Genomic DNA, 23,314 nt, shown 5'->3' on the forward strand with positions numbered 1-23,314 from the left:
AGATAGTTTCACATGTAGAGACGTTTAGGAGGATGGAAGTCATACGTCGCTCAGCTCTCTCACATACATTCGCGACTGCATTTTAACTTTAACGATTATTACATGGCAGTACAGTTTTTTATTGTTTATGGATGCTGAAAGTATATGTCATCTTGGCTCTTCATAGTTGTCTGTACTCATTTTATATCTAGAAGTATAACTGTACAGTATAAGTAACTTTCTATTAGATGTAATTGGGCAGTCAACAGAGAAACTCGGAGAAGCAAAATCGCTAGCACCATTATAATATTGCTACAGGGTTAAAACTTTTAGATTTATATAACAATATATAGTTGTTAGAATATCCTAAATTAACTGAGTTCATAAATATTCGTTTGACTTCTCAAATGTTACTATAACATCGCAGGAGGCTTTATGTGATATAATAAATTGCTTGTTGTTAGCCCTGTTAACATTTATAATGGTAATTATAAACGAAAAAGAGTTGCGTGTAAATCATTTTTTGCCGAATAAGTCGTTGTTGTTGAAAATGAACAAATCAGGAAGTGAGATTAAAAGAAATTTCGTATAACACTCACTTTGAAAATTTCAGGTTTTGTCAAGGTTTTCTCAGTTATATTTAATTTATTTCTGAGTTAAAAATAAAATTTTTATGTTTAAACACCATTGTTGCTTTGCTAGTGAACTGTCTCGTCAATACACCACCAATAGTTCCAGTCTGCTAGTACAACTGCTTGTTTTCTCACTTTGACACTATGACTCATCTCCTTATCAGTAATACTTGTACTTTATAACAGCAACATTTTAAGTGTTATTGATTGTCACATTGTATGAAGTGATTTAGCAATCTCTAAAAACACTTTTTCTTACACCTCATCATATTTGCAATAACAGCTTTTCATCGAATGACCTTTTTTAACATCAATAGTTTAAGTTAATAAAGTAATTTTCTGATTCTAGTCTTTTTATAAGTCAGCATCTCAAACTTCTCAGAAGTCAGAATACTGTCAATCAATTTCTAGTTACAGCTAACTCTTTCAATTGTAGAGCTGATCAGAATGGCTGATGAAAATTTGAACAAAATATTCCGGTAAGTTGCATTGCTTCCGGCTCATCTGCAATTTTTATTGACCTGCACTGCTATGCCAAAAGGTAGACTTCCCAAAAAATTCAGCCTTTATGAGTGTTTTCAAGGTTACTTTGGGGTGATCTGAGTAGGTTATGCTTGGTTACAAATCACTAAAATTTGAATCACACAACGTCCTTGTTTGGTTAGCTTTCTCAGATGAACACATTGCATTAGTTGCGTTCATCTGAGTTGTTAATGTACTCTCTTTGAAGTTTACTTCAATAACTTTTTTCTGAATTCTGGATCATCTAATGTTTTATTAGATGATATATTTATATATTATAAATAATATATATTATGATAATATATTATTATAAATGAATATATTATATATTAATAATAAATTATAATAATATATATTATAATATAATAACGTATGATATATTATTATAATATATAATATATTAATAATAAATAAATTACTATTAATAGTTTATTATATTATAATTTATTATTATATGATATATTAATAAATTATAATAATATTTATCTAAGATATCACTAATCTTTTAAAGATTCACTTTCACATCTATACTCAATGGAGACTGTCAATAAATAACCAAGTTTCTTGGAAAAAAAGGTCACTTTTACTAGCACGAGGAGATGAGAATAAACATCTGTGTTTAATACTGATGCGCAAAACATGTCGCGAAAAAAACATGTCGCAGTAACAATCGATTGATTAGCAACCGATTGAGTTCGAGTTAATTTGTAAAACCTCTGTATAGGGGGACACTTCGAAATCGCAATGAAAGTTAAGTTTATTTTTGATTTCCGGATGGTATCTCGGTTTCATAGAGTGATAGTTCATGTATCTAAAAACAATTTTTGATTACATGTACATAACTGTTTATCCTGATCACAACGCCCATCAACACGAAAAGCGTAAATTACCATAGAGCCTCTAATTGAAAGCCATGGCACTCTACTTTTCAATCCTTCTATAGTGGCAGTCAATTGGAGCTGGCGGTCAATTGGATCTGACGTTCAAATAGAGCTGGCGTTCAAATAGAGCTGGCGTTCAAATATATGTGATGGTCAAATGGAGGTGGCGTTAAAATATAGGTTGCGTTCAAATAGAGGTGGCGTTCAAATAGAGGTGGCGTTCAAATAGAGGTGGCGTTCAAATAGAGGTGGCGTTCAAATAGAGGCGGCGTTCAAATAGAGGCGGCGTTCAAATAGAGGTGGCATTCAAACAGAGGTTTTTCTGTATGAACAGTTATGAGCCATTGCATACCGACCAATTATTTATAGTTTTCAGTTTCGCCAAAACTTTGCTGGAATCGGCATTGCTTTGAATAAAAATTGGTAAACTACACCTACATGAATGTGGTATACCAAGTCTGCAAACAATAGGTGCACTGTGCTCATTATGTGGTAAAAAAGTGCAATAAGTAGTATTGGGACTACTACTTAGTTCTGGTAGCTATACATTCGAGTAGGATGACTTACTTCATTCCTAGCTTAATATAGTTCACCAAACATCGTACTTTCCCACTTAGGGTTTCTTTAACTATGCATTCCACTTGTTCATATAATCATTGCTTGTACATTTATAGTTCTTACTGAACTCTGGCTGTCTGTAACGTTTTTATTCCATTTTTCATTTGTCAAAATAGGTTTTTGGGAACCTCTTGCGCATGTTTGTTTGTGTGTTTTCAATGAAACCTATACTCAAACATTTCATTAAAAACACTCGACAGCTTGTGCCCTTGATATTGAGCTGCTCATATTATTACTGTAACACCCGTATTGATGCTCAAACACGAGCATGTTATTTTCTAATGATCACCTATATTATCATGATGTTTTTTTAAGAAAGTGTCTAGTACCTGAGTATTTGCACTTACCTGCTTTATTATTTTGAACATGAGCATGTCAGCCCATCTTAGCTCGTCTGTCTTCAGCTTTACAAGGAAATCTTTCTGTAAAGTATACTGCGAAAATTTGTCAATAGTCAATGAAGTTGTATAAGTGTATAGAATAGGAAAACATTATGATTGATTCCTCTTGAAAATTTTGTGACAGTTCTTTTACTAAAGCACTGTTTGTAGTGCACTAATTGAATTATGCTAATTAAAATGCACTAATTGCAATGCTTTACAATTAGTACAGTATTAGTACATCACTACTTGCATTATGTCAATTGTAGTTTATCAATTGTAATGCACTAATTTTTTCAGCAGTTGTAGTGCATTAATTGGTATGCATTAACTGTTTTGCACTAATTGTATTGCATTGAGTGTAGATAAAAATTGCTGATGATGACTATTGTTTAAAAATCTTCATTAGGGATAAAAAATCATTAGATGTAATGTGGGAAACGTTAGCCATAGCAGTGGCTATCTCTCTTTTACACGCATTACATCTCACTTTCTAGTTCTTTCTCAAGTTTTCTCAATTTGTACTTAAGGTACTTGTGCATACAGCCTTTCTGTGGTAAGTGCAAGAATTTGAGAGTCATTTATTATTTATTAGAGTCAACATATTTATCAAGCGAAAGAAATTGGTAAGCACAATCAATTGCTAAAGCTAGTCATCAACTATTGTCTGCTCTAAGGTGTTCACAATAGCCATTGTGAACACTGATTGTGAACCGATCGATGAACTAGCAAGTTCATTGATCAGCGTCTCTTGCACTTAAGTTATGTATAGAAAAGCTATTAATAGTGCTGATTATCTCATCTCTGGTTTTTGTTCCTGTTTCAATGAATAAAGTTTTGATCTACTTGTTATTTTACCATCACGTATAGTTGTTGCTAACCAACATGAGTATGTTATGGCAATCGTATAGTTAATATAGATAATATAGATAGTATATATACAAATATATAAATATATATCTGAAGACTGCTTTTAGCAAGCAGGAAAATATTAGTAATGGATATATAAATAAAATATATATACTATACATATTATATATATACATATAATATATATAGAAATATACATATAGTATTATATAAGTATGGGATTCATGAACATACCGGAATAAATTGAGCATGCTCGACTTACCCCAAATCAACAATGATCAATTTACCTTACATGCAACTTCTCAGGTGTTGTGATCAAAGCTGGGAAACCTACACGGGAAATCGACAAAAATTGATCGCCGTTAAAACTCGGAACAAGCGAAAACGGGATTATGACGTCTATAGTTGCAAAGAGACCGGCAAAATAGAGATGTATATCGCTGCAACTTGAACACAATAATTTTGTCTGAACACAGTTAGAAATATATATATATATATACAAATGTATATAATACTAGCTGTGCCTTCCGGCGTTTCCTGGGTGTTAAAAATCATCTTATAAACTATGGGAAGTGATGAGAGTTGCCTACCACTTGCTCACCTACCACCATTAGCCTGGCACATTGCCAATGGAAAATTTCAGTAAGCTAGTTAATAAGCCTAGGCATTTTAATGACGGTACGCCATGACGTTGCTTAAAGGTTGACTTGCAACAAAATTCACATTACAGTTATTTGGTATCAAAAGATTCACCATGTCTTACTCTGCTGTGTTGTAGGTGCCAAATATGTAGAAATGTGATCACAAGCTCTTAAAAGCTCAAAAACGAAAAGCCGCCGTAGATTAGAATCAGTTTATTTATCTGACGTCGTTACATTTGGTTATTGTTTTGTCACGTGATGTTCTCACGTGAATTGAAAGGCCAATAAAAAGCTCAATATAAAACTTATCGTAGCACTAGTTTATGACAAACACTTCGGGTTTTACCGAAGACCCCGTATCAAATATAGATGCTCGCTACTTTACAGTTTTGTTTCGACTTGGTTTAATCGTCTAGTCGTAATCTGATCATGTGACCTAATATTTCGCAAATAATTTCTGCAGCACTTTTCGATTATCACAGGTGACCAACAGGCTCGTCATGATTATCAGACAATGATATGTATTCCTTCGAGCTAAGGTTAAAAAATTATACGAATTTTTATGGTAAGTTATAAGATATCAGTGCTGAAAGTGACAGCATTACAATGACGATAAAACAGACGCGTAAGAACAACAGACATGGTTTTATTGAATGCGTGAAGTATATTTGTGAAAATATTTCGACGAATGAGGCTGCATGAAAGTATAAACAGAAGCCATCTTGTACAACTACGTCCCATTTGAGCCGTTTTGGAAAGAGAATCCAAACTACGGCGGTCTCGTGTGGCTGCGATTAACTGTTCGTTTTTTAGTTTTGAAGAGCTTGTAATCACATTTCCACATATTTGGCACCTACAACACAACAGAGTAAGACATGGTGAATCTTTTGATACCAAGTAACTGTAATGTGAATTTTATTGCAAGTCAACCTTTAAGCATTGTCCAGCTAGGCTATTCTAATAATAGCTATAGCTGGAGAGACACACATACTTTCACATTTATATATGTAGATGAATATATCTGAAGGTTGCTTTTAGCAAGCATGAAAATATTAGTGATGAATATATATATATTATTTAAATTTATATAATACGGTTTATATATATATACTATAGGGAGTGTTTGCATGAGATACCTTCAGTAGGATATGAGTATTAGGTGCACCTTAGGGGGTATTCTTAAAATGTGCTTGGAAGGGGTGTGTATGAGGTACCTGGAGGGGTTATTTAGTTGCTATGGTGGTTATTTTCTAATTAATCGATTACCCATTTGAGTTGATTTTGTTAAAAGAGGAATGTAGAATGGATGTGCAATGTTCATGAATAAACATACATGCAATCTTAAAAAATTTCTCATTACTTATTTGCAATTGGTGATAGTCACTTTTTATGCCAACTCAAAAGGGTACACGTACAAAAGGGTACACGTACAAAGGGGTACGTGTGCACAAGGGTACGTGTTTGAAAGAGCACATGTATAGAAGCGTATGTGTGTAAAAGGGTACGGGTATAAAAGGGTACGTATGCGAAAGGGTACGTGTACAAAAGGGTGCATTTATAAAAGGGTATGTGTATAAAAGATTACATGTACAAAAGGGTACGTGTATAAAAAGGTACGTATATAGAAAGGTACGTGTATAGAAAGGTACGTGTATAAAAGGGTACGTGTATAAAAGGATGCATGTACAAAAGGGTACGTGTATAGAAAGGTACGTGTATAGAAAGGTACGTGTGTAGAAAGGTACGTTTGTAAAAGGGTACGTGTATAAAAGGGTACGTGTGTACAATGGTACCTGTATATTTGGGTACATGTATAGTAGGGTACATGTATAGTAGGGTACATGTATAGTAGGGTACATGTATAATAGGGTACATGTATAATAGGGTACGTGTATCTACGCGTATGCTTAATAGATTACTTATGTCTCTCTGTCTCTCTTTCTTAATACCATGTCCCGCGAGAACGGAGGCGATCAGCGACCATCGAGGGAGGTTCCCCCCACTTCCTATAACCATGATTTTTATTGACATGTTAAACATGGTTTACCATTGCCTCCCTTTGGGTGTTTTTATTGAGACTCCATCTCTAGCTAGCTGGCGATTGGCTCACAGAAGAGCTCCGCCGCCCTTTGTCAGGTTTTGTTTTTAGACCTGCAGGGTTGCTGGATCCAACAACCTCCTCAGCCACGCTGGAGCACAGATGAGAGAGCCAGTTTAGTCGCTGATTACCCGACCAGATCGGCACAGGAGCAACTGTGGTTGGATGCCTTTCCTAACACCACCAATGGTCCTTATGTGACTCCAATCACTGACCTACTGATCATAAGCCAGCTCGCGGCTGCTCACTTGAAGGTTGACTTGCAACAAAATTTGCATTCCAGTTATTTGGTATCAAAAGGTTCACCGTTTATTACTCTGCTGTGTTGTAGGTTCAAAATATGTAGAAATGTGATTACAAGCTCTTAAAAGCTCAAAAACCAACAGTTGAAAAAAACGTCTGTAGGTTGGAATACCTTTATTTTAATGATGTACTCAATTCAAAGTGTTTATTGTTTTGACACGTGATGTTATCACATGAAATGAAAGGCCAATAAAATGCTTAATATAACACTTCTCGTGGCACTGGTTTATGACAAATACTTCAAGTTCTACCGGAGAGCCTGAATCAAATATAGATGCTTGCTACTTTACAGTTTTGTTTCAGCTTGGTCTAATCATCTATTCATAATCTGATTATGTGACCCATATTTTCTGTCAAATGGCGCGAAAAACTTCTGTAGCACTTTTCTACTATGACAGGTGACCAACAGGCTCGTCATGATTATCAGAGGATGATATGCACCCCTTCGAGCTAAGGTTAAAATATTAAACTAATTTTTAGACTAGGTTCTGAGATATCAGTGCTCAAAGTGACAGCATTACAATAATAATGAAATAGATGCATAAGGGTACGTAGACATGGTTTCATTGAATGCGTGATGCATATTTGTAAAAATATTTTGACGAATGAGGTTGCATGAAAGTGTAAACAAGCACATCGTGTTCAACTGCGTCAAATTTGAGCCATTTTGAGAGGGATTCCAACGTACGGGGTTTTCATGATGGCTGCGATTAACTGTTCGTTTTTGAGCTTTTAAGAGCTTGTAATCACATTTCCACATATTTTGCACCTACAACACAGCGGAGTAAGATGTGGTGAATTTGATACCAAATAATTGTAATGTGAATTTTGTTGCAAGTCAACCTTACAGCGTCCACCCGAAGTTTTTTAACTACCGATGCTTTCGAATTCTTTTCCGTCTATTTCAATATTGAAATGAAATTATCCACGCTGAAAATATATGCTGGACTAGTTTATTATAGTTATTATATTTATTACTAGTAATTATAGCCAACGGTCTCTGATTGGTTGAGAACTCGTTATTTTTCTTCACGGCGTAATGATGGTCTCTCGATGAAATGGTAGCACAGAAATCTTTATCCATTTTTATCAATCATTTATCAGTGGTACTGCTTTTGTTCAATTCATCACCTCCTTCAACCTTACTCAAAACTAAGAATCTTAAGCTATTTATTATAGCTTCATTCCGTAACATTCGTAATTCCCTTTTAATGAATTCAGCTTTGAATTTGAATGAATTCAGATGAACTTGCATAAGATTTTTGTACATTTTATCAGAAGGTATCGGTATTTTTCTATCACTTGCAAATTGCGATTGTGTTTGATGTTCTGAGGTGATCTGACTGTCAGGATGTTTCAAGTTTAAAATTCACAATACTTGATCGCGGTTAAAACACCCAGAAGAAGCGAAAGTGTGATTATGACGTCTACAATTGTAAAGAGACCGACAAAATAGAGGCGCATAATGCTGCCACTTGAACACAGTAGCCTGATGTCAACTATAGCCAGCAACTCATTTCACACTTACTTTTCTTCTGAGCATTTCTGACCAAGTTTTGTCAATTTTAATTTTGAAACATCCTGGCAGTGAAATCATCTCAAACATCAAAAACAATCACAAATGATAGAAAAACGCTGATACTTTCTAATAAAATCTGCTAAAATTAATATCTTAATTGTTATCAACAAATTAAATCACTTTTAACAGTTTGTACAATTTAAAGAAATCTTTAATTCTTATTTATGGTTTATCAAAAGTATACTTGGTTCGTTGCTTAGCCTTTTTCTGTTTGCCACAGAAGCTTACTACTTACCTAGAATTAATCGGCTCCCTTCTACTTTCGTTCCAAGTTGAATCGTCTATTTCTTATATTATCAGTTACCTAGATGAACATCAGCAGACATGGGTTGACCGCTTGGCTCACGCTGTGTCCATCCAGAGTGTCTCTGCATGGCCAGAGAAGAGAGGAGAGATTAAGAAGCAGGTGGAAGAAGTGAGAGATGTAAGTATGTGACGCCACATCCATGTTTGATTTCATGCTACTGGAACTTTACTACGAGGGTCTGATTATAGATGCTAGTAACCTGACAGTCTAGTGTGCTATGAAAGGTTTTTAGGTGTAATAACTAACTGCACAATGATTCCAAAACATGGCAAGGTGGTGACTTAGTGCAGGTGGTAGAGCTTTGGTCTACCGAGACAAAGTTGTGAGTTCTAATCCAATTGAAAGCCGTTCATTTTTTTTACTAACATCTAAGCATGGCTTTGGGCGAACATACTTTCTATTATAGTAGAGATTATTTGTATTGACATATTTGTTATTAGTACTAGTTTCCTGGTAGTCTACTGTGCCGTGACAGATCATCAGGTGTAATAACTATCCTTCATTTTTTGTGACGTAATTTTATCGTTGCCGGCCATCTTTATAGACCATATTTATCGTTAAAAACACGAAGCTTTTGCAATAAATGTTTGAAAACGATGCTTTTGTTTGCAATTTTTTTATTATAGTATCCAAACAACACCAAAATGTACTATTAAAGGAAAGAAAAACAATCCTTTTCTAAAAAATGGCGACCTTTTCGTGACCGAGCGCATGTGCAAACGGCTTGATGATGTCAAAAAAAACTATGGATACATACAATTCTTCTAAAAATTGTGCAAATTAACCAAGCGAGTTGGTTGATTTACACAGTTGTTAGAGCGTCAGTTTACCATGCTGAAAGTTGCAAGTTCGAAACTTGTTCAACTCAATCTTTTTACTCCAAACATTCAATCATGGCTTCAGACGGATTCAGGCAGCTCTTATTTTAAATATCCACTGCATCTAAAAACTCGTTACATGACTGCATGGTGGTAGGCAAGCAGGGTGCATAGGAGCAAAACCCTTCAAGTCATAGAGTGAATGCCCCTGTGTATATGTTACTAGTGCTTGCTTTAAGGCCCGTTCACACTATCGCTCAAATCGACGCTTAGCGATTAGCGATGGCCTGTGAATACGTCATCATCAACGATTAGGTGTTCACACTGCGAGCGATCAACTGTGGCTGATCGCTACCAACAACCAATAGAAATTACGAACGAGCATTCCTGATATCGCGAGTCCGTTTGTTATTTTTGCAGATTTTGTTATTTTTGCCGTTTATTATTACGCAGATCTTCACGGAATCACGAAAGCAGCATGTTTTGGGAACTAGTTCAACTTGAGCTCACAGCATTGATGTTGTGCTATGATCAGCATCAGCTTAATAAACGAGCTAGCAAAAGAATGTATTGGGAAATTCCGTTAATAAATCGTAGGAAAACGAAAAAAAAAGGATTGTACTACAATTTATTGCCAGAGTTGAGAGGAGGTACCAATCCAGCCTACTGCCATCTTCAATATTTTCGTATGACGAGGAACACATTTGATTATATTCTTAGCAAGATCAAGCATAGGTGAGTTTATAACGTTATTGGCTACGAATCGCCTAAGTACGCAATATTGTTTATAGAAATGAGTATTACGTAGAATTTATGTTTAAAATTTTGTTATAGAATAGAAAAGCAGGATACTCATCTGCGAGAATCTATTCCCGCTGATATGAGACTGGCAGCGACATTGCACTACTTGGCAGAAGGCTGCTCATTTAACTCTATTAAATATCATTGGAGAATCGGCAAATCCACTGTAAGCATGATCATCCATGAAACCTGCAATGCCCTGTGGGATGTCCTAATGCCACTATACTTGAAACCTCCTCAAACACTTGATGATTGGAAAGGAATAGCCAAAGGGTGGGTAGGCGACAAGAATGAATGTTCAACTTAAAATTATTAAAAAAGTATAGCTAAAGTTATATTAAAAAAGTATAACTGAGAGGGTTGATTTGTTTTTATTTCAGGTTTGAAGAACATTGGAACTTTCCCCACTGCCTGGGAGCCATTGATGGCAAACACATCAGAATGCAATGTCCACCAGCAGCTGGCTCAGAATACTACAATTATAAAGGGTTTCACTCTCTCAATTTAATGGCAGCATGTGACGCTAATTTAAAATTTACACTCATTGATGTAGGACAGGCTGGACGGTGGAGCGATGCTGGTGTGTTCGAAACGTGTTCCTTTGGGACTGCTCTTATGAATGGCAAGTATATAAAACACGGTATGAAAGAAAATGTGAAGATGCTGTATTATGCTACATAGATGGTGATGTGCAGTAATGTTCAATTGGCAACCTCGAATACATGTTTGCTAATATAATTAATGTAACGTAATTGTTCAATATTTGTGTCAATGCGCAGGTACCATGGCAATACCTGGAGACGAACACATCCAAGGATACCCAAATGCACTGTCATATTGCTTTGTTGGTGACGAAGCCTTTCCATTAAAAACATGGCTTATGAGACCATTCCCTGGACGTGCAATTACTAATCAACAACGGGTTTACAATTACAGGCTTTCTCGAGCTCGGCGAACAATTGAAAATGCTTTCGGTAAGCTAGTTTTTACCACCTAAAGTTTTTGTTTGGTTTTTGGAAAAAATAAGTTATTAACTTGAAATAACATGATTTCACAAGGTATGCTGTAATGTTTCAGGTGTACTAAGTTCTAGATGGCGTGTTCTTCAGCGAACAATGATAGGACAGCCAGAGAGGGTATCTACCATCGTGCGTGCTCTGTGCGTGCTGCACAATCTGCTGCAGAGTCGTGAACCAGCGCATTATATGCCAACAGGATACATCGACACAGATGATGAGCTAGGCCTATGGAGAAATTCAGGAATGGCCTTAGATGAAGTTAGACAACCTGCACCTAGGAATTCAGCAACTTATGCAATCGATATGAGGAACTCTTTTATGCAGTACTTTAACTGCAACAGCGGCAGGCTTGATTATCAAGAGCATCATGTTTTACACCGTACAAATTAGACAGTTAATATTTTATATCGTTATATATATATATATTATTATATAGTTGACTCCTTGAATAAATAAACGTGTTCATAAATACTGATGGGACATTCAGAGTTATTTGATGCCAACTACACATGCACATTTGCTCTTATTAAAAATCATTTTAATTAATCGATGCAGTATTTTCTTGGCTTTCAAATCATATAAAATTTACTGCTTTCAAAATAATAGTTCCGAAACTATGAAGTGCAACATGTGTAAATGATGGGACATTTGTGGTGTCCCATCATTTATGCATGTTGCCTATCACAGCTCCTGAACTACTATTTTGAAAGCAGTAAATTTTAGATTACCTGAAAGCCAAGAAAATACTGCATCGATTAATTCAAAGAATTTTTTAATAAGAGCAAATGTGCATGTGTAGTTGGCATCAAATAAATCTAATTGTCCCATCATTATTGCCTAAATATAAATGTATATAAAATATTCTAGTTAGAGTTGAGCATATTTAAATATGACGCTGGATGTGCTTCATCATCACTTTTGTCAACTCCATCAACTCCTTCATTAGCGATTACTTGCATGATTTTTATTTTTGTTCGGAGTGCTTTTGATGGTGTCATTTTTCTTATGTATCCCGCAACCTCCATTCCAAAGTGATAACTTATGTCTTTTTCTTGCTCTTCTCGCGCAATTCTTTCTTGTACTCTCGTAGAAATTGCTTGGAGTTGCAATCTGTAAAATCGGACAGTGTTGTGCATGTGAGTTCGATTACAAGGATCCCATAAATTACGCATACTTGCCAACTTTTAGTATTTTACGTATGCTTACTGAAATGGATCTTCGGCCGTTTCTGCAGGCCTCCTTCTTTTAGTAGGTGGCATATCTCGCATAGTTTGTGAAGTTGAAGGTGAGGCAGCAGGAGGGCTGTTTAAGGAGGCTGAGGTGGAACAGCACTCAATGCTCTCTATTGGAGCTGATTCAGAGCAAGGGGCATCTATTGCTTGTGACATTGTTTGGTAGTTACTCTGTGTCCTATAATCAAGTTGAAAAACAATTGAACTACAAACAATGGCCACAATTTTTTAAACCGAAACTTATAAAAAATAAACGATATATATTAACTTACAATCTTTTTATGTTGTAATCTCGCAACCATTGAAGGTGCTCCCATAGTGGCCATGTTACATTTGGTCCTCGCCCGCTGCCACTCTTTTTGGCGTTTATTTCTTTCCGCACGTACGAGGAAAACGTATCCCTTATATCTTTCCAACGCTTTTGGATACTGATACCTGCAAAATATTAACAGCATGAATAATAGTAAGTATCGGGGTACCATACACAACTGTTTTATATCCTTTGTGCAACAGCCCAAACTCAAAATAAAATATTTAATGATTTTATATATTATCTGGTGAAAGCAATATTCGCAGACAATACTTGTGTACTAACCATCTTCAGTTTTGCCGAGCTGCTGGCTTATCTGTGCAGCTAGCTGGTTAAACGCATTGGTTTTAATGCTTTTGGATTTTTTATAAGAGGGTGACGTGAAGTCGTACAAACATGGATAATCTTTAACATAGCTTATTATTAATTCGTCGCGGGCATACTTGTTCGCCATGCTTGCTAAATGACCTTGACCATGACAATTGTTGAAATTGTATTCGATGTCGTCCGCAAACAGCCAATCAATATGCAGATAGTTGCGATCATCGGTGTCAAAGTTCAACGTGTTGAAAGTCCATCGCATCGTCGCTAGCAGCGATTGCGTTGACCGCTCATCGCAAAATGACGTCATCGCATCCCACAGCCCATCGCTGAACGTCGATTTGAGCGATAGTGTGAACGGGCCTTTATACTGCCATGCTGTTCAACCAACAAGGAAGTACTGTGTCTGTCATGCATTTCAATTCATTAGGATGTCTTACAGCAAACGTATCTATGCCATTGATGATTGTGAGCATTGAATTGAAATTACGGAAAATGTCTCTGCCAGAAGAGTCACTACATATTCTCTAATTTTAAATATATTTTGAAAATAAAATTTAATTTAAATTTTAAAATTTTAAATTTATTTTTCAACTGTTTTATCTAACAATGCAATCTGATGAAACAAGGTCAGGGTACGAATTGCTACAGATATAGCCATACACCTTCAGTTTAACCTAGTCTACTAACATTCTTCAAGAGAAATTCCATGCACATTAAATCATACCAGCTCTTCCAATATACAATATATGGTGTAAAATAATGTGAAAATGTTCTAAAAAGTTGTTTTCTGGACATTTCCGGTTTTGGTACAGATTCAAACCGTTTGTATTATCACTAATCGGAAAATCCTTTTAGAATTGAAATAAAACGCTTTTCAAACGTCCTTTGGAAACGGATTAGGCCAAAAAACCAAGGTCAGTTTGTATTTGACTGAATGTTTCTCGAAATATTGCAATTTTTCAAGAGAATGTGGAAAGGCTAGGAAAAATTTAAATAGAAAACAAGCATATAGACGGAGTAAAATAGAAATTTAAATAGAAAACAAGCATATAGACGGAGTAAAATAGAAATTTAAATAGAAAACAAGCATATAGACGGAGTAAAATAGAAATTTAAATAGAAAACAAGCATATAGACGGAGTAAAATAGAAATTTAAATAGAAAACAAGCATATAGACGGAGTAAAATAGAAATTTAAATAGAAAACAAGCATATAGACGGAGTAAAATTGAAATTTAAATAGAAAACAAGCATATAGATGGAGTAAAATAGAAATTTAAATAGAAAACAAGCATATAGACGGATTAAAATAGAAATTTAAATAGAAAACAAGCATATAGACGGAGTAAAATAGAAATTTAAATAGAAAACAAGCATATAGACGGAGTAAAATAGAAATTTAAATAGAAAACAAGCATATAGACGGAGTAAAATAGAAATTTAAATAGAAAACAAGCATATAGACGGAGTAAAATAGAAATTTAAATAGAAAACAAGCATATAGACGGAGTAAAATAGAAATTTAAATAGAAAACAAGCATATAGACGGAGTAAAATAGAAATTTAAATAGAAAACAAGCATATAGACGGAGTAAAATAGAAATTTAAATAGAAAACAAGCATATAGACGGAGTAAAATAGAAATTTAAATAGAAAACAAGCATATAGACGGAGTAAAATAGAAATTTAAATAGAAAACAAGCATATAGACGGAGTAAAATAGAAATTTAAATAGAAAACAAGCATATAGACGGAGTAAAATAGAAATTTAAATAGAAAACAAGCATATAGACGGAGTAAAATAGAAATTTAAATAGAAAACAAGCATATAGACGGAGTAAAATAGAAATTTAAATAGAAAACAAGCATATAGACGGAGTAAAATAGAAATTTAAATAGAAAACAAGCATATAGACGGAGTAAAATAGAAATTTAAATAGAAAACAAGCATATAGACGGAGTAAAATAGAAATTTAAATAGAAAACAAGCATATAGACGGAGTAAAATAGAAATTTAAATAGAAAACAAGCATATAGACGGAGTAAAATAGAAATTTAAATAGAAAACAAGCATATAGACGGAGTAAAATAGAAATTTAAATAGAAAACAAGCATATAGACGGAGTAAAATAGAAATTTAAATAGAAAACAAGCATATAGACGGAGTAAAATAGAAATTTAAATAGAAAACAAGCATATAGACGGAGTAAAATAGAAATTTAAGTAAGTTTAGTAACTAAATGTCTTTCTCTTTGGGTATTAGCTACACTTCTGTGTGTCCAAGGTAATTTATAAAGCACTTCTAAGGTAGGTTATCGACGACAGCCTCATTTTGTTGGTTAATATTTTAATAATTCACTTTTTATGTTTTCTTACATAGTTCCATAATATGGATTTGGTAAAATACTATCTGATTATCCATAATATTTGTTAAGAACCCGAATAGTTATCTTAATTCTTTGACTTGTGGATTTAAACGAATTAATATCCTGGTGGTCATGTGAGCCGTGGGAGATCATCATGTGTAACAACTATGTGCATAATTATTCTATGGTGCTGCAAGGTGGCCGATTGATGCAGTGGTATATCTGGGTTTGAATATTCGGGAATAACCGAATATCTGGGTTTGATTCCCGTGCATGGCAATCGTTTTCCTAATAATATTTGCGCATAGACATTTGCACATAGACAGGTGAACAGATGTTTGCTATTATTTTTAATCCCATTTACAAAAGCCGTTCCATCTTCATGGTTTTAGTATCGGCATATGAACATGATTATCATACGCCCTTGCCATGCAGTTCCTATGTTTAAGGGCAATACATTTTGATCAACTGCAGATGCTTGTTGGACTCGGAGCCAGTTGTGAGCTGGTGGAACCCGGTAAGCACACAACTCCTGATGGACAGGAGCTCGACATTCCTCCAATTATCTTTGCTCATCTCGGTTCAGACAAGTCCAAAAAGACTATTCTGATCTATGGACATCTGGATGTACAGCCTGCAGCAAAGTCGGATGGGTGGGATACAGAACCTTTCGTACTTCAGGAGATTGATGGAAAGTTATATGGAAGAGGGTCTACTGATGATAAGGTGAGTGTAGTTGCTATACTGGGTGGTACTAGCATCATATGTCAATGGGCTGGGGAGTCGTCTACCCATATACAGTTCTACAAGTAGCATCGCATATTTAACTATAGCAGCGTGTAGACCATAAGAGTAGACAACTCTCTTGTGATTGCTCTTCTATCATGTTTGTTCAAAAGTCTCACATTTGTGTGTAGGCTCATTATCAAGTTTGTTTAATATTAAATGCTAATTCGCAAAAGTGGAATTTTTTTTCAGCTATCATGAAAATGTGTTCATTTTATTTTATGTTACTAAAATGCTTAATTTCGATTCTTAAGATGTTTATTGCGCAGCAAAATAATACTGCCTGATTTTATTGCTTTAGATCTGGGATTCCTAACCTTGTTGGCCATACTGAGCCCTACCAGTCTCTAATGCTCTTTCACCAAACCCTTTATTGAAAAATAAAATAGGTTTTTTTAGCAAAATGATCTCTGTATGACTGTGTTCAAAGAACAAAGCCAATACAAAGCAAGAACTCACAACAATTTATATATTTTTTCGTAAAGACATGACTTTTTGCAAAATAGTGTAACTTCTGCTGTTGACTTTGAGAGAACTACTGAACACCTGTGACTGACGCACCGAGCCTCTATGGTTCAATCAAACCCAGGCTTAGAACCACCGATTTAGATCTTTTGATTATAAAAAATTCATGGCCTCCAACAGAGATCCATCTGCAGAAGAGCACAGCTATAAAATATTGCACAGCACGATGGTCTCTATCTATGCAAAAATTATTGTATTTTGTAAAGAGATGAGCTTTTATAGCAGACAAATTAAAGAGTGCTTTTGAATTATCTGCTAACACACTTACACAGACAAGGTTGGTAAGCTTTTTAACATGGAAAATAGCAAACAGGAAACTATACTTGGCAAAGTTTCGCGTTTAAGCTGAACACTGAAGGGCTGAAAGAGTTATGGGTTTGTTTGTGAGAACAAGATGAAGGATAGGATTCACTACAGCTACAATTCCCGATATATTTTGAATACTACTTGCAGGTTGTTTTTAATTGTGGCAACCCTGACAAATGTCACCTTTGCTGTTTCTGATGAGTGGGCGTAATTAACCGTAAAGTTTCATATTTACAGATAATAAATCGTATCAAGTTGTACTACATTTCTGATTGTCTCTCATGTATCGCGGTGAGGTTATCTGCGTAAACCATCAATCACTGAGTGCTTGTTCTTTTATGTTAAAATTTTTCATGTTCAATATATAATATATAACACCTTTGCTTTGCAAATTGTTAACTTTTATGCTTGTTAATTAACTAATTCAATGGTCTTCACTTCTCAATATTTGTATGATAAACCTGGAAAGGGGAAGCAAATCTAACTCGACCCCAAATATCTATTGACTCATATTGGGAATCCGTATGGTCATGTTGGTATAGCTTGGATGACGAATAGACTCTGTTCCTATATACAGTATCTATCTTATCCCAGCGGCAATTTTTATCTTATAGCCTCTATATTCTTCCATCCAATAAGGTTTAGGGTTTAAAGTGACTCTATTTGTCTTTTTGTAAAGCAAATGAGAAGGAAGGAAGCAATGATTTCTTTGACAGGGTCCTTGCCTGGCCTGGATCAATTGTATTGAGACCCACCAAAAGCTTGGAATAGAGTTGCCAGTCAACCTCAAGTTCATCTTCGAAGGTATGGAGGAATCAGGCTCCGAGGGCCTCGAGGAAACCATTGCGAAGATGAAGGAGACTACAGAGTTCTTCAAGGTATTCTTAGTTTGCTCTTCCCTCTTTGTAGTCTAACCATTAATTATTGCATGTGGTAGCAATTGTTATAGGTTACTAGTGGTAGGCTTACTAACACATGATAGCATCAAGTTATATAGGTCATCAGTAGTACTAACACATGATAGCATCGGTTTATATAGGTCATTAGCAGTACTAACACATAATAGCATCAAGTTATATAGGTCATCAGTAGTACTAAGGGATGGTAGCATTAGTTTTTATAGGTCAATAATAGTACTAACACATGGTAGTATCTAGTTATATAGGTCATTAGTAGTACAGTGCACCCTCAGGATAAAATGTTGATCTGTTTCAGGGTTGGCATCGCATGGTGATGAAATCGTCAAATTTTTTTATAAGTGCTGTGCTATTGCAAAATAGTATGTTAACCTTAGTAACAAAGATGTCTGCATTAGGGTACTATAGTTGCCTACAATAACTTTATTATATTCGGTGAGTTTATTGTTTATGATCCGCATTAAAATGTAGTGTTACAATCTGCTATGAACAGTACTACGTACCATAGAAAGTTCTTACTTTCAAGACAGACGTACGTACAACAAAAACTTTGAATTCACTTCAATAAGTTTACTTTACTGTATTTTTAACTATTTTACTGAATTTCAACTTTTCATCACTAAACTTTTATCACTTATCAGTGTCGGTCTTCGTTTTCACTATCACTATCACTTTGAGCGGACCTATTTAAAACATTTTCAATCTAATTTGGCAAGAAAACCTTAACGATGCTGTTTTCGTAATTAAGTGGATTTTTGTTAGCAGGTTAAGGGAAGTTGTTTGACCACTAGACTTTCTATATCAAGGGGTCGCAACTCCGACTTGGATACTGGTTTGAAGAGAAAATATTATCTTTTTACACACGAGAATTGTTGAGCTGAGAGAAATCAGTCATCTTTCCTCATTCGTAAAAATAGCGTCGTAAAAATATTTTTTGGCGAACAGCAATTTGATGCCTTTGTTATATTGACGTACATAATAAGCACATCGACTGCCAAGTTTGAACTGGGATGAAAATTTGGTTGAATTCGTATGGTGAAAAAAAATCATCATGTTCCACTTCGTAAGGTGAAAAAATCTTAACAGGGTAAGTCGTATCCTGAGGATGCGCTGTACTAACAATTGGTAACATTTAGTTATATAGGTCATTAGTGGTACTAAAACACAGTGACCTCAAACTAAATAGGTATTACAAGTACCAACACCTAGTACTAACATTACTAGTTCTTTCTAGGAATATAAAGAGGGAGATCCAGTGGCATCCAGTTATATAGGTCATTACTAGTACTAACGCCTGGTAGCACTCTCTTCGTGTGTGCGTCTCAGAGAAATAAAAATGTTTGTATATATGTTCATAAAAAACTGATGCTGACTGAAAAATAGATAGATAAAATAAAAATATACAACCATAAAAATAATATTACTTGGTAAAAATGTGATTGAGATACGATATACACTTGGATCTAAAACAGTGTTTGCGTAGGTTCACTCTAAATTTTATCATAGACAGACGTTCTGCTTAAATAGGTCAACACACAGCATCAGCTTATATAGGTCAGCATTCATACTATTAACACATAGGAACATCACTATAGTAATGACTTTTAATGACAATTGAGGCTACTCATTTGAATTAGTTGTTAGTTTGTGAGGATTCAGTTTCTCACCTGCAATAATTTAAAGGGTAAACAATTCCTATTGGCTCATGAATGTAACAATACGACGACTTTGTCCTGAATATAAGTCAGTAGATTCGCCATGGCTTGTCAACTTTTTGCAAATACAGTCAAACATGGATAACTCGCCCACGGATAGCTTGAACACATGGTTAATTCAAACGGTTTCTTTGGTCCGTTCCCACGTAATGATAAATTGCTATAGATAACTCGAACTCAACACTGTTAACTTGAACTGTTTTTTGCCCAACGGCTACCGAAACGGTTGTTATCGCTTTAGAAAATCACTTTATTCCAAGCCATAGAGGTAAACCTCAACTTTTCGTAATTCATAAGCGTCGTTATTACTACCATCGGCAAAATATTTTTGTCAACGACTTTTCTAAAGGTTTGGTGAAATTTGATTTATACCAAACATCCGCTTAGCGATCGCCCTTCGGAAGCGAGGTAAAGTGAGGTGGTAATCTTTGCATAAACTTCAAGAAAAATCGGCAAAATTGATCGTGGGTAAAACGCTCAAAAGAAAAAGATGCCTTTTCTTTTGAGCATTTCAACAACGATCAAGTTTTGCCAATGTCAATCTAAAAAACGTCCTGGCAATAACATCACCTCAAACAATGAACCAATCTCAAGTGATAGAAAACTCTCTATACTTTTTGATAAAACCGTTTTAAACTTTACATTAGAAGCATTTAATTTGAAACAAGCCATTTGTGCTTTTGATTTATATTATAGTTTGTGTATGTACATGTATCTACTAATAAATAAGTAAATACATGGACTTGTGACAGTACTCTGATAACTTGGACGCTCTGATAATTCAAACACTTTCGCTCGGTCCCGTGAAGTTCGAGTTATCCATGTTTGACTGTATTAAAATTTTTTGCACACGCATAACCTTGTTGCACACATATAGGCGTAATATGACACGCATTTACTGTACTTTTCACATGGTTCATTTTGTGCCTCGAGAAGTGGCCAAAAATAAAAAATATTTTTGGGGTCCTTATTAAGACGCCTATGGGGTTGGTAAGCGAGGAGGTTGTGGTATTGGGGTACACATATATAGGAATTGTTGTATTTTGATTTTGACGGCTTATTCCTTACGATGCTAGGAGTTTTAGTTTTGGAATAGCCTTGAATAGTTTTGGAATTGATAGAGAATATGAGGTATGCGGAGACTGGATAAGTTCTGATAACTGGATAAGTTCTATTAACCGGATAAGGTCTGTTAACTGGATAAGGTCTATTAACTGGATAAGGTCTGTTAACTGGATAAGGTCTGTTAACTGGATAAGGTCTGTTTACTGGATAAGGTCTGTTAACTGGATAAGGTCTGTTAACCGGATAAGGTCTGTTAACCGGATAAGGTCTGTTAACTGGATAAGGTCTGTTAACTGGATAAGGCCTGTTCACCGGATAAAGTCTGTTAACTGGATAAGGTCTGTTCTCCGGATAAGGTCTGTTCACCGGATAAGGTCTGTTAACTAAATAAGGTCTGTTAACTGGATAAGTTCCATTAACTGGATAAGGTATGTTAACTGGATAAGGTCTGTTAACGGGATAAGGTATGTTAACTGGATAAGGTCTGTTCACCGGATAAGGTCTGTTCACCGGATAAGGTCTGTTCACCGAATAAGGTCTGTTCACCAGATAAACTCTTTTAACTGGATAAGCACATATATATAAGAATAGTTTAATTTGTTGGTGTTTAAGTTTCATTTTTTAAGGTTTGACAAACAAATGCTTATTTCATGCCAAATGTGTTTGGTGTATGGTAGAAATATCTTAGTGATTTGTTTGAGATTATTGAGCTGCTACTGTGTTGGTTATGCATACCAGAAAATGACAGGAGAGGGTAACTCTAAGTTTGTGGATACACGTAGGACTAAATGAATTCTCATTGTTTTTTATTGATTTTTCATATTATATTGTATGTATCCTTCTATGTAGCGCAGAGAATCCAAAAGCTACTGTAGCCTCTTTAGCAAACTTGCCAATAAATCAGTCTTTAATATAGTCTTAACATTTGTAGAGCGTGGATTATGTCTGCATCTCTGATAATTACTGGCTGGGCAAAAAGAAGCCCTGTATTACCTATGGGCTCAGGTTAGTCTCATTTTGTTACATATCTTTTCATCGGTTGTACTCAAAGGTTTTGTCATTTTGCCGCTTAATGCTTTCTCTTCTCGCTTTTCTCCGGGATTTATATCTCTATGCGTATTCCTATCTTACTTTTTCTGTTACTATCTCTTTCTATTCATATCTATTTTTTCCATTCACTTCTGTATTTTTCCACATCTCTCAACCGAACACTAGGCAAACTTACCTATACATACAACCCTTGCACGTTGATCAAGTTGAAATTTTACTCTTGCCATGTCAGGTAATTGGTTTGTTCATGATGCTGAGTGACACCAACACCCTAAAGTAGTTGTTTTATTTATTTGTTTACACAGAGGCATCTGTCCATTCCAAGTGGAGATACAGTGCTCGTCAAAGGACCTACACTCTGGGCTATATGGAGGCAGTGTGTAAGCTCACTCTATAGATTTGTAGAAGGGAATGTTTTGGTAGCTCTATGGTCTTAAGTCTTATTGTAGTTTAGTAGTCATTACTTAAATGACGTTTTCTTTTAACTTTTTTGTCTCATGATTTACACGGTTACATGTAAATCATAAGACAAAAACATGTTACTTCTCTTTGCGTACATCTATGAAAATGGAACTACTTTCACAGCATTATGGTGGCAGGGGAGAGGCTAATTAGTGTATACTGTCTGATGATTTTATATTACTATGGCAACTAGTGGATAAATCTATTGTTTGGTACTACGAGTTCAGAGTCTAACTATGTAAATATAATGACTGCAGGCACGAGGCCATGTCTGATCTGATATACATTATGGATAACCTGGTAGACAAGGACGGGAAGATTATCATACCAGGTCTCTACGATGATGTGGCTCCACTCACTCCGGAGGAGGCCAAGCTTTATGAATCTATTGGTATGTTATTTCTCATCATCTCATTTGTGTCAAGAGTATAATTGGCGAAAGCATTTGTTAAATATTGTTATTTATTAAAATTCTTAAAATAAATTTTATAGGATTTGTTGATCCATATTGCATGCAGAATAAGAAATACTGTTCTGGTTGGAAGCAAAAAAAAATTTTTTGACATAGATTCATTTTCAAACTGAAATTTTTTGTGGCATTTCATATGACAATGATTTAAATTTTCTGTTGGCTAGAAGTCAGTTTTAGTACTCGAGTTTAACAAAGTATCATGTTTCAACCCACCTGCTGCCAGGTGCCAGAAGTGTCATCATGTTTCAACCCACCTGCTGCCAGATGCCAGAAGTGTCATTTAGCTCTTCAGTCACAAACTACATACCTACTCATGTTAACTTCTCAACTTTATCT

At 35.2% G+C, this 23,314-nt stretch overlaps 1 protein-coding gene across 1 annotated transcript in view; it reads left to right on the forward strand.

Annotated features, from left to right (window-relative positions):
• The first annotated feature begins 1,042 nt into the window (after nucleotides 1-1,042).
• The window catches only part of LOC137401776 (cytosolic non-specific dipeptidase-like), a 32,014-nt gene continuing 9,742 nt past the window's right edge, over nucleotides 1,043-23,314 (forward strand). The window contains exons 1-7 of the mRNA XM_068088259.1: nucleotides 1,043-1,090; nucleotides 8,804-8,927; nucleotides 16,155-16,406; nucleotides 18,014-18,175; nucleotides 21,926-21,999; nucleotides 22,350-22,424; nucleotides 22,764-22,897. Of these exons, the coding sequence (XP_067944360.1) occupies nucleotides 1,059-1,090; nucleotides 8,804-8,927; nucleotides 16,155-16,406; nucleotides 18,014-18,175; nucleotides 21,926-21,999; nucleotides 22,350-22,424; nucleotides 22,764-22,897 (853 nt within the window). The 5' untranslated portion in view covers nucleotides 1,043-1,058. The remainder of the gene's footprint in view (nucleotides 1,091-8,803; nucleotides 8,928-16,154; nucleotides 16,407-18,013; nucleotides 18,176-21,925; nucleotides 22,000-22,349; nucleotides 22,425-22,763; nucleotides 22,898-23,314) is intronic.

This window comes from Watersipora subatra, chromosome 8 (assembly GCF_963576615.1).
Source record: "Watersipora subatra chromosome 8, tzWatSuba1.1, whole genome shotgun sequence".
Classification (NCBI taxonomy): Eukaryota; Metazoa; Bryozoa; class Gymnolaemata; order Cheilostomatida; family Watersiporidae; genus Watersipora; species Watersipora subatra.